This window comes from Hypanus sabinus, chromosome 18 (assembly GCF_030144855.1).
Source record: "Hypanus sabinus isolate sHypSab1 chromosome 18, sHypSab1.hap1, whole genome shotgun sequence".
NCBI classification, from domain to species: Eukaryota; Metazoa; Chordata; class Chondrichthyes; order Myliobatiformes; family Dasyatidae; genus Hypanus; species Hypanus sabinus.
This window is the reverse complement of record NC_082723.1, coordinates 12452876-12465482: the sequence shown is the minus strand read 5'-3', so window position 1 is coordinate 12465482 and position 12607 is coordinate 12452876. Positions and strand designations below refer to the sequence as shown.

General features: G+C 41.1%; 1 protein-coding gene across 2 annotated transcripts in view; it reads left to right on the top strand.

Annotated features, from left to right (window-relative positions):
* The window catches only part of LOC132407329 (G-protein-signaling modulator 1-like), a 278415-nt gene that overhangs the window by 189167 nt on the left and 76641 nt on the right, over nucleotides 1-12607 (top strand). For both annotated transcript variants that reach the window (XM_059993671.1, XM_059993670.1), the window contains one exon: nucleotides 3861-3987. In XM_059993671.1, coding sequence (XP_059849654.1) covers nucleotides 3861-3987 — 127 coding nt within the window. The remainder of the gene's footprint in view (nucleotides 1-3860; nucleotides 3988-12607) is intronic.

The following is a 12607-nucleotide window of genomic DNA, read 5'->3' as shown; positions in this document are numbered from 1 at the left end:
GAGGTCTGTGGCTCTGGAGTGAAGATCTTGTCAGGAAATTAGATCAGTAATGTGTTTATTGTTGGGGTCATGGTGCAATAGAAGGAATGGTGTGATGTGTGAGACCTTTGGTCTCTGTGAGGTAGGGTCCAGTTTGTCTCACTGCAGTAACAGTTTGTTGAAGATTGTGATGTTGACCATAGTGGAGTGCTGCAAGTTCAGTGTTGGGAGGTTAGTTAAACTGCAAGGGGAGTGGAAGTATTAAGACAAGTCAGAATTGTGTCACTGCTTAGCACAGAATAAATACAGAGAGGGTAAGCGAGTGCAGTTGGATCAGGAATTACAGAGATTGGAGTCATGGTCCAGATTCTGAGATCAAAGAAAATGGCACCAAGGCAAAGGCAGCAGAAGACTCAATGTTAGGACTGTTGTTTGTTTTTTTCCTTCTTACTGTAAGTCATGTCATGAAACCTCAAACTTTCAACTGATTTCCTTCACTCCTTTATGGAAGTGAGGCCTGTATCTTTAGCTGCCTCAAAGAAAAGCTCTGTAATGTTTTCCTCGGACCTTTCTCAAAACAGGCAACCACACTCATCACAGTTGTTCAGCATAATGCAAATTTGCCCTTAGAGAATTCATAAATCAGCACCCATAAAATTCAGACATTGAATAAACAGACATAAAAATACCACATAACAGAGTTTATGTGGAAAAAAATAAACATAATTTCTTTTTCAACTCTCATTTCTAGATGCCTGCTCAGATGATGTGACTTCAAGTTATGGAAAATCATGATACAGACTTATTTTCTGGGACTGATCACCCCCTTCCCAAATAAGGCATTGTAACCTGTATTTGAAGAGCAAACACAAGGAAATCAGCAGATGCTGGAAATTCAAACAACACACACAAAATACTGGTAGAACACAGCAGGCCAGGCAGCATCTATAGGGAGAAGCGCTGTCAACGCTCAGCCCGAAACGTTGACAGCGCTTCTCCCTATAGATGCTGCCTGGCCTGCTGTGTTCCACCAGCATTTTGTGTGTGTTGTTGTAACCTGTATTTGTCTTAGTTCCTTTTGTAGTAACAGCTACCTCATTCATGATATTTTCTCCTGCTGCTTAGTATAAAATTTTGTTTGATAAGAGTCCAGTATCAAAGGATGCTTTTATAATTGTATAAATTTTAAGCTGTTATTTCTAAGGATCAAGAGCAAAGTTCCGATGCTGCTGGAATACTACAGAATTGAAAAGTATTGGAAGTTAAGTTGGGACTTGGCAGTATTTATTATTCTTCTATATTGGAAGGAAATGGTACATTATTGTGGTAAGGAGTTTCAAAATGTAAATGTCTAGGAATCTAATATATGTAAAACAAACAACAACACACACAAAATGCTGGTGGAACACAGCAGGCCAGGCAGCATCTATAGGGAGAAGCGCTGTCGACGTTTCGGGCCGAGACCCTTCGTCAGGACTAACTGAAAGGAGAGATAGTAAGAGATTTGAAAGTAGTGGGGGAGGGGGAAATGCGAAATGATAGAAGAAGACTGGAGGGGGTGGGATGAAGCTAAGAGCTGGAAAGGTGATTGGTGAAAGTGATACAGAGCTGGAGAAGGGAAAGGATCATGGGACGGGAGGCCTCGGGAGAAAGAAAGGGGGAGGGGGTAGCACCAGAGGGAGATGGAGAACAGGCAAACAACTAAATATGTCAGGGATGGGGTAAGAAGGGGAGGAGGGGCATTAACGGAAGTTAGAGAAATCAATGTTCATGCCATCAGGTTGGAGACACTCCCTGTCTCTTGCAAAAATGCTATCCCCTTCTCACAATTCCTCCGTCTCCGCCGCATCTGCTCTCAGGATGAGGCTTTTCATTCCAGGACGAAGGAGATGTCTTCCTTTTTTAAACAAAGGGGCTTCCCTTCGTCCACCATCAACTCTGCTCTTAAACACATCTCTCCCATTTCCCGCACATCTGCCCTCACCCCATCCACCCGCCACCCCACTCAGGATAGGGTTCCCCTTGTCCTCACCTACCACCCCACCAGCCTCCAGGTCCAACGTATAATTCTCCGTAACTTCCGCCACCTCCAACAGGATCCCACTACCAAAAACATTTTTCCCTCCCCCACTCTTTCTGTTTTTCGCAGGGATCGCTCCCTACGCGATTCCCTTGTCCATTCGTCCCCCCCATCCCTTCCCACCGATCTCCCTCCTGGCACTTATCCTTGTAAACGGAACAAGTGCTACACCTGCCCTTACACTTCCTCCCTCACCACAATTCAGGGCACCAGACAGTCCTTCCAAGTGAGGCGACACTTCACCTGTGAGTCGGCTGGTGTGGTATACTGCGTCCGGTGCTCCCGGTGTGGCCTTTTATATATTGGTGAGACCCGACACAGACTGGGAGACAGTTTTGCTGAACACCTACGCTCTGTCCACCAGAGAAAGCAGGATCTCCCAGTGGCCACACATTATAATTCCACGTCCCGTTCCCATTCTGATATGTCTATCCATGGCCTCCTCTACTGTCAAAATGATTCCAAACTCAGGTTGGAGGAACAATACCTTATATACCGGCTGGGTAGCCTCCAACCTGATGGCATGAACATTGACTTCTCTAACTTCCGTTAGTGCCCCTCCTCCCCTTCTTACCCCATCCCTGACATATTTAGTTGTTTGCCTGTTCTCCATCTCCCTCTGGTGCTTCCCCCCTTCTTTCTTTCTCCCGAGGCCTCCCGTCCCATGATCCTTTCCCTTCTCCAGCTCTGTATCACTTTCACCAATCACCTTTCCAGCTCTAAGCTTCATCCCACCCCCTCTGGTCTTCTCCTGTCATTTTGCATTTCCCCCTCCCCCCACTACTTTCAAATCTCTTAGTATCTCTCCTTTCAGTTAGTCCTGATGAAGGGTCTCGGCCCGAAACGTCGACAGTGCTTCTCCCTATAGATGCTGCCTGGTCTGCTGTGTTCCACCAGCATTTTGTGTGTGTTGTTGTTTGAATTTCCAACATCTGCAGATTTCCTCGTGTTTGATATGTAAAACAAGTTGTGTTTTTGGTTCAAAACAGCAAAAGAAGACAATAAGTAAAAACGGGCAAAATTGTCATGGGAAAAAGAAACCACAGTGATTATATGTTACGGTTGTAAGTGCTCATCTGAGTATAATTTCTGACTTTTGCTAATCGGTGTTCTTTCACACTTCTCTGTCAATGCTTGAATGAGCATTATGTAAATCCAAACCTTTCCATTTACTATTCCTCTTCAGCAGGTTTAGGGTTAATATTTTAAAACCAACAGGATTTTGTGTTCAGGTACCCAAGTAACGTTCAAAAGCAAACAACTTCCCAGAAGCTGAATCTGATGCCAATAACAGCAGCTGCTTTTAAACGCAGTAGTTTAAGGATTTGTGCAAGTCTTTAAATGTTCCATTCTACACAGTATAATATCAACATTTAAATGTTCCTTCAGCATATGAATATATTTCATTAGCAGGACCAGTTTTTGCTTTGGCCTAAGTATAATGTGAAGGAAATGAAGGCTCGTCTGCTATGCAGTCATACAGATTGATGGGCCATTAAACAATAATAAACAGGAGGTGGTCTGGAATGCGCAAAGATAACTCAATTAAACATCAATGTACAGTGCAGCTTCTGAATTTTGACTGTTTTCTGTTGCATCAATTGCATCAGACCGGGCACAAATTTCCTGTTTTCCTTTGCTTTCAACTTGTGAACTCCTGCCCCACCTCATAGTTGCCACCTCTAGACAGCCCCCCCCCCCCCCCCCCCAATCCCAAAATCCTCAAACTACATGGCAACATAAGCTCGGAGGTAACCTCCTGTGTCGTGTGAGTTTTCAGCCTTGGAATGTCTTCTTGCAGATCGGCGATCGAAGTGGTGAACTTACAGCCAGTTTGAATGTGGCACAACTGCAGTCGGTGCTCGGCATGAGCTCAGCTCAACAGAGTAGGCAGTCGACTCCTTACCTTGCCGATTATGAAGCACAAGGTAGGTGGATCCTTTTTATTCCCCTAAAAATCAAATATAATGTGAAGGATAAACTCACTTTCCTACAAGTCATGTAATTGGTGGAAAGCAGAATAGATTTACAGTGTGTAACGATAACATTCTGTAACTTAATTGCATCCCACACAACATAATTATTGGTGGTCTTAAGTTGTCTTTAAGATCTTTCGCTGTTGGTAAAAAAAATTTTGATTGCCCGAGTTGTGTCCTGTAGACATAAGCTGTTGGTTTTGTGGGTGTGACTCTGGAATTTGTATGTTCCTTTCCATATTTTTAATCCATTTCCTTCTATAATGTATTAGTACAAATTTTGGAAAAGTCAGTAAATAAGTAATAAGCTAAATCCAGGCTGGGTCAGCTGGTGATCCCGAAGCAGTCTGTTTCCCTCTGTAATTAAATGTGAGTTCATTTGTGTTCTATTTTGGTTTTTAAATGTGAATTAATTTCTTGTCTTTTTACTGGTATTTAAAGTCATATTTAAAACATTCCAACTTGCATCTTCCATACTGAAGTTATAGACAATAGGTGCAGAAGTAGACCATTTGGCCCTTCGAGCCTGCAACAGTGTTGTAGTTCAGTGTTCGAGTTGTCAGACTTGCTGTATTTAGTTGTCAGTTTACAGGGCAGCATTCAGGAGCATTTTTATCCAATAAACATAATGAAAACTATGTTATGCAGCAAGTAATCTCATATTTTAAAACTTAAGTGAAATTTAAGAGCTATTTTTACCGTGAGTTGCATTTGAATCTTATCTCACCTTTCCCAGATTACAAGTAAATGTGGTTTGCTACTTGGCTGCATTTAAGAAGACACTAAATAAGTAAATATGAAGAGTCAAAGGACAATTTAAATATAAACCAAGCAATCTGAAAGCACACGCACAGTCAGGCAGCGTTTGTGAAAGAGGTATATTTATTGCAGATTGATCAGATGAACGTGTTGAAAAAGAAATTTAAGTGGGTCTCTTGTGGATTATAAACCCAGGAATAGAGCATTTAGCCCAATCGGTCTCTCCAGTGCTAAAGATTCAATGTAAACATTGCAGTTGAGCTCCCAGTCTAGGAGCATGCGCCAGCTTTGTGCCTCTTTGGAATGAGGAGGTAAAGTCTGAGACTCTGCGCAAATGTTTTGGTTGACATTACTGATGCTTGAATTACAGGAAATAAAACTGCACAGAGGGACATTCATCCCTTTGAGTCAGTGCCTGCTCTTTGCAGAGAACACCACACAATTTCTTGCTCTTTCACCACAACGTTGCAACTTTTAAAAAAGCTTTAAAATATTTATGCCGTTCCTTTTTAATAACCACTACTAAATCTGTATTTAGCACACTTTTAAACAGTGCATTCAAGATCATAACTACTGCTATTTATTCTTAAAAGGGTTTACAGTCCCCAGTCTTTTGTAATAATTTTCAGTCCCTGTCCTGTGGCCTTTAATTCCTACGCCATCAAAACTGTTTCTCATTAACGGTAGAGGAGTAGTTAGCACAATGCTTTACAATACAAGAAACCCAGGTTCAACTCCAGCTACTGCCTGTAAAGAGTTTGTACACTCTCCCCGTGACCATGTGCTCCAGTTCCCTCCCACAGTCCAGAGAAGTACCGGCTGGTAGGTTAATTGGTGAATATAAATTGTCCTGTGATTAGTGTAGGGTTAAATCGGGGTTTGCTGGATAGCACGATTCGAAGGGCCTATTGAGTGCTGTGTCTCAATAAGTATTTACCCAAAGGGAACCTGTTGAAGATTTATACCATACCTCCTCTCAGTCTTATTGGTTATATTGCAAGCATTTCAACCATCACTGAGCATGCTGTTGTGAGCATTCCATAATGGGCTTCTGCTAAAATAGTTTAAATTTCATACTCAGGAACTAAGTGGGAGGGAGAGGATTTTGCAAGTCGTGTCAAGTGTCCGGTTTAATAACTGTGCCTGGGAATTGGGTAGAACAAATTTGAGTCTGTACCTGGAGCTAAATTGGAAACAATTTAGTTTCTGAGCGGAAGGATAATAGGATCATGTTGTTCCCCAGGCACTTGGGCACTTCCCCCATTTCTATTCTGGTTTGATGGTATAGCTGTTGACAGAAGAACTGCATTTTTGCTGGGGTTCGGTCAAGTTCTGGTCTGCTGCTAGAAGTGGATCTGAAGGATCGCAGAGGACAGTTCGTAAGGATGTTAGCAGTGCTGAACATTTTGAGTTATCAGGAGAGACTGGATAGGCTGGGGCTGTTTTTCTTAGAGCATTGGAGGCTGAAGGGTGACCTTATGGTTTAAAAAAAAAACAAGAAGGGGGCAGAGACAGTACTGTGCAAAAGTCTTAGGCGCTTCATATATAGCTAGGGTGCCTGTGACTTTTGCACAGTACTGTATTTGTCAACGTGGAGCAGAGAACATTTTGTATATCTGCTAAGAGCAAAGGATGTTGGGAATAACAAGAGAGGGGTGTTGGACAGGTGACAGAGAAGGAGTGCCAGGGGTGGGTGCAGACACACCCAGCACTGAGACACCAGGCAAAGTCAGTTGATTCCAAACAATATCTTTATTGATCATTGCAGAATGTCTTACTGGTGCTTCACACTCCCTCCCTTCCCCTTTTCTTAACCATGATTCCCCTCTGCCTGTCCCCTTCCCATTCTCAGTCCACAATAGAGAACCATATCAGAATCAGGCTTATCATCACTGACATATGGCATGAATTTTGTTAGTTTTGTAGCAGCAGTATTGTGCGATACATAAAATTACTATAGCGCTTCTCAAAAGACTTAGGTACCCTAGCTATATAAATGCCCTTAAGACTTTTGCACAGCACTGTAAGTGAAAGATCAGTCTTTTACCCAGGGTAGGGGAGTCTAAAGCTAGAGGGCATAGAAGTTAAAGGTGAGGGGGGAAGAATTTCAGGGACAACCTTCTTACATGGGGAGGGGGGAGGGTGGATGCCAGAGGAAGTGGTAGTAGCAGGTAAAAATGCAATTTTTAAAGGATATTTAAATGGGTATGTGGATATGAAAGGTTAGAGGGCTATGGGGCAAAACACAGTCAATTGGGACTAACTCAGGTAGTCATCTTGAGTCAGGATGGGCAAGTTGTGCTGAAGGCTCTAACACTGATAAAAGTGCAAGGATGTTTTTCTCAGCAGTCCTTTCAAATATTAATGACTCAGCCAACATGACTGTAAAATGAGCAGACTTGCTGTGGTTCCATTGCTCATTTGTGGCAGCTTGCTCATGCATCCTATCATAAACAAGACAAAATCTACAGATGCAGGAAATCCAAAGCAACACACGCACAAAATGCTGGAGGATGTCAGCAGGCCAGACAGCATCTATGGAAAAGAGTACAGTCGATGTTTCGGGCCAAGACCCTTTGGCCAAAGGGTATCAGCCCAAAGCGGCAACTGTACTCTTTTCCATAGATGCTGCCTGGCCTGCTGAGTTCTCCAGTGTTTTGTGTGTCATGCATTCTCTAATTTTCATTTCCTGTGAAGTCCTGAGCTCCTGAATGCTCTGCAGCAACTTCGTCGAATAGACTGAAGGAAGGGGTGGGACAGGGCAAGTTAAGTTTTCTGGGTTAAGTGGGGATGATGGTGGAATTGAGGCCACAAAATTGGCAAGGCACACAATGAGTAGAAATGGTCCATATTCTGTACAGGACTAGAAACCCTCTTATGTCCTACAGAACTCCTTTGACCAGAGTTTTTCTGAGCCCTTTTGGATTTGTTTGCTTAATAAACTTGTAGCATTACATTTGGATGATTTTCTGATTAGTTGGCTTGTTTTCAAATACATACAGTAACGACAATCAAAGACACATGTGAGTGCAGAAGGGTAGTCTTCTCCAAAGGATATTGTAACAACTATTAAATCCAGGGCAGATGTTGCAAGAGCATTACTAGTGTTCCTGTTCGGATGTTATAAATATAGTTGAAAATTATATCTGCTGCAGTATCTTCAGACTGGATTACTTCATTATTGTGTATCTGCAAGGTTTTCATAACAGACTTTATTTCCACTTTGAAAATCTTGTGAGTTTTGTTTGATACTCGGAGATAACTGTCTGTACGAAAGTCACTGTGTTAAATGAAGTGAGAATGGCTCTTGTCACCTGTGGAACAGATAGGAAAATAGTTTTGGGGAAAGAATCTTTTCCCATTTGACAATGTTGTTGTCAGCATCATCAAAGAAGAATATTGTTCCCATTCATGAAGAAGTCTGCAGATTTTCTGTCCAACCAGGAGGACGATGTGCACAGGAGGGGCTAAATTTCTCCATGCCCCTGCCTCCATTGAGGCTCTAGATTTGAAGTTGTCACACTGACACTGACAGAACTCAAGCTGAAAGAGATTTGATAATCCTGTAGAGGTTATGACTTCACATGTCTTGTATCTTGAGGAACAGAATGCTTTTTCTCTCCAGCTAAGAAACATCATTACATCTACCTGATAAACACAAATAAGGTTTGTAAGGTATTTTCCATCCTTGGTCACTTTTGTCTCCAGCATTCAACCGATTGTCTTAATTCTTCTTGTTTTTTGTGCCAAATTTGTCTTTGTCTTTCAGAACTGTATGTAAAGATTACCAAGTATAAACGTTGAGAATGTGGAGAACAGGAAGATAATTGAAATTCTTTGACAGAAAGCATTAAGTTTATTGTTGGTGTATTATAGACGTGAAATAAATCTGTTGTGATCGATCCTGCAGGCTGTTAGTTGTAACAAGGCCACTCAGATGTTCTTCAATGTTCATAACTTGCTGTTCTCCTCCTTCCAATGTTATAGATTGGGAAGATGGTAACTGTTTGCTCAGATTTCACAGTTAGTCATGGCAGCAAGGCTGCTGCTGTTTACCATTACTACTCTGTCGAGCAAAGAGCAGCTTTTGCCCATGTGCAGCTGAATGTTGAAGTCCTAAAGTTGCTGTTGGTGATGAAGCACATATTCACAAGCTGTGTTAGCAGGTTCCTCCATATCAGTGAAGCAGAAGTCAGTGTGAATTGATGTGACCCTTTATAAGATATCTGGAAAATCTTATCCTGAGCAACATCATTTAAGTTTTAATGATGTATGATCCCAGAATTAGCACTTGCAAACAATTTAGCCTTAAATACTAATTGTTGTATGTGTGTTGTATCTTCCTTACTGGATCTTGCAGATCTTGTGAATTTTGTAAAGTTTATTTATGATATTTCAACCTTCATTTTAATTTTATTATAATTTTGAAAAATATAATCAAAGGATGTTTGACATTCTCAAAAACATGTTCAGCTGGCGAATTTACAGGATCCAGGCACAAAGAAACCCTCAGACCCTGTGACATCAGTAGGCATCAGAAACACCAGGTTCAGGAACAGTTATTACCTTAAACCCATCAGGCTCCTGAACCGGTGTGGATAATTTCAGTTACACTACTTTAAACTAACTCTGAGCTACAGACTCGCTTTCAATCATGTTCCCTGTTTTATTTTTATTTGCACAATTTGTCGACTTTTATGCATTGGTTGTTTGTCAGTCCTTGTTTATGTATAGATTTTTGCAAATTTCCGTTGTATTCTTTTCCTGTAGGTGCTTGCAAGAAAATGAATCTCAAAGTAGTATATGGTGATGTGTGCGTACTTTGGTAATAAAATTATTTTGAATTTTGAACTTACTGCAAATTTGAGCAGTTGGCTTCAGCCCCACCTCCGTCTTGGATGCCAGCTGTCAATTCATCACTTTCTCTGACCGTTGAGACTATTGACACATTGAAGCCTAATGAACATTGAGTGGTGCTTCCAACTCCACACTCATTTCACTAAGGTAGTATGCTTTCACCTCATCAGTCTGCTCCTCTGACTTTGATTCAGCCTGTCGTCTCCTAAAATGAGACCATTCATTGTTTTTTGCTAGACATTTCATCAACTTCATTTATAAACCCACTGTTAGTTTCCTAGTTTACATCAAGTTTCATTGCAGGTGATCCGTCTATTTGCTAAGCAACTTCTCCTAGTTTTTACCAGTATTGTTAAAATGTACCGTTTGCCATTATCTCCATATCCCTAAGCTCTAAAATCCTCCAACTTGAATGGTAACTTGATTTCTGTTTGTAGTTGTTCACCTGTGGACAACATCTAAGAATCATTTCTGCATCTGTGACATTGGTTTAGCTTGTTTGCTATCTCCCCTTTAACTTTTTGTTTCTTCTGGGAGTGGAAGACTTGCTCAGCCTGACCTGTTGGGCATGTCATCCTACTCTTGCAGTTTTTTGTCTGTTGACAGTACTCCCATTCACTCATTGACCAGATGACCTTGTTTACTGCTTATCTCCATGGTTGACCCAGTTTTACCCTGTTAGAGATATCCCCCCACTCCCCCCCCCCCCTTCCCTGCAGAGACTAGCCTCCCAGCAGTTCAACCTGCAACATTTTTCTCCATTGCAATTCTGGTGAAGGTTCTTCGACTTGAAACTGTCAGTCTGTAAACACAAGAAATCCAGAGTGACACATACAGAATGTGGAATAGCTCAGCAGGTCAGGCAACATCTATGGAAAGGAATAAACATTCCTGAAGAAAGTCTCAACCCGAACCATTGGCTGTTTATCCCTTTCCTTAGAAATGAGCTCCTCCAGTATTTTGTATGTGTTATCTTAAGTCTGTTCTTCTTCACACAGATGTGGTCTAACAGGAGGAATATTTCTAGCAAGTTTCTGTTTTTGTTAAAGGCTTCCCGCATCTTTCTTTTATTTTGTTCATTCTGTGATCCTCCAACAGACTTTTTATGGAGTCACATAAAAAGAGGATTCGCATACAGTGGCTACTGTTCTTTCAGCAATCAAAGCCATAAAATCTGGAAATCTCTCCCCATCCCTCTTTGACTCTGCCTCTTTCTTCTTGAAATCTTCCTCTGGTGAAGTATTTGGTCACCTGAGCTCTTTAGCTTCATCGAACAACATTGAATGCTGTAGCATCTCAGCCAACATACCACAGCAAATACCTAATACATGTAACTGTACAGGGCGAATCCTTCATTTGATAATTGGCTTGATTGAAATTCAGCATTTCTTGTACTATATTTTTTAACATATTATTCAAAAGTAATTGAATTCTTATCAAGAAGATTGTCTGATCACAGACTTCATTTTTTTTGCTCTATTTTGAAATAAATGTAAAGAATGAACATACATGTAAGTACAATATAAAGTGATATGCTGGCCTTATCAAATAGGTGGTTGTGTATTCAATTCTTGATGTTATTTCCATCGTGGAGCATTTTACATTGTGCTTCACTTTATGCAGATTGTGTTTACCTACTAAATGAGTATTCTTGGGATTTAATAACATACAATGTTCAGGAAATTCCCATAAACAGGATTACTGAAAAGAAGGATGTGAACCTAGGTTCATCTTTGATAATTGAGCATTAACCTGATCAATATTATCATCAGCAATAAGAATAACCCTGTTTCAGAACTTCAGGCTTTACTGTTATGCACAGTTTATATAGATTTTTTAAAGAAAAAGGAAGATGTGGACCACCTTAGATGGAACTATGTGATTGTTTTAGCTGATGTAGTAGTTGGACAGCAGATGTATACAGGGGAACCAATTTCTAAGCATTTGGTTGAAAATATTGTCATGATGTCTTAAATTGGAACTATTATGTGATGTCTCTTAACCCTGCACTGGAAGTGACAATAATCCATCTTTGACATGGAAAATGTTTTACTAAGAATTGACACCAGGCCTCACGAGAAGCTATTAGGTGGCACAGAGCTCGGTCATATAGGCCTAAGGAAGTGTTTGGAAGGGGAGGTTTCTGTCATGATCTGAGTCCCAGCTAACTTGTGACTCCACAGCTGCAATAAGACAACTTTTCGGAAACATGAGAAGTTTCCTGTGAGTTATAAGTTTATAAGTAACTACATAAGTAAAGAATGGGCAAAGCCAGGGAGGGAACGGTGCACTAAATTTCAAACTAAAAATTGAGACACTGCTTGACAATAAACATTGCAATTCAGGGAACATGAAGCTGATGTGTGAGAGTTGAGATACAAGTAGGAAGAATTTTGGATAAACTTATGGAGGCTGAGAGGCCAGACAGGGCTAGGCAATTTTACAGGCACACACACAAAATGTTGGAGGAACTCAGCAGGTCAGACAGCTTCTGTGGAAAGGAAGAACCAATCAATGTTATTGGGAGCATCGGATACAGTAGAAGACTCCAACAGATTTGCAAGTGAAGTATTGCCTCACCTGGAAGGACTGTTTGGGGCCCTTGAATAGAGGTAAGGGATAGAATAAATGGCAAGTGTATCTCGTGTTCTGCATACCAAGGGAGAAGGAGGGAGATGAGTGAGGAGGGACAAATGGACAATTGTATCACAGTGGGGGTGGGGGGGGGGGAGTTCCAGCTAAAATTTATTATCTGAGTACATATATGTCACCACATACAACCCCTGAGATTCTTTTTCCTGCAGGCATACTTAACAAATCTACGGAATATTAACTATAAACAGGATCAATGAGCAATAAACTGTATAATTGCAAACCTAAATAAATAGCAATAAATATGGAGTATGAAATAACAAGATACAGTCCTTAAAGTGAGACCATCATTTGTGGGATCACC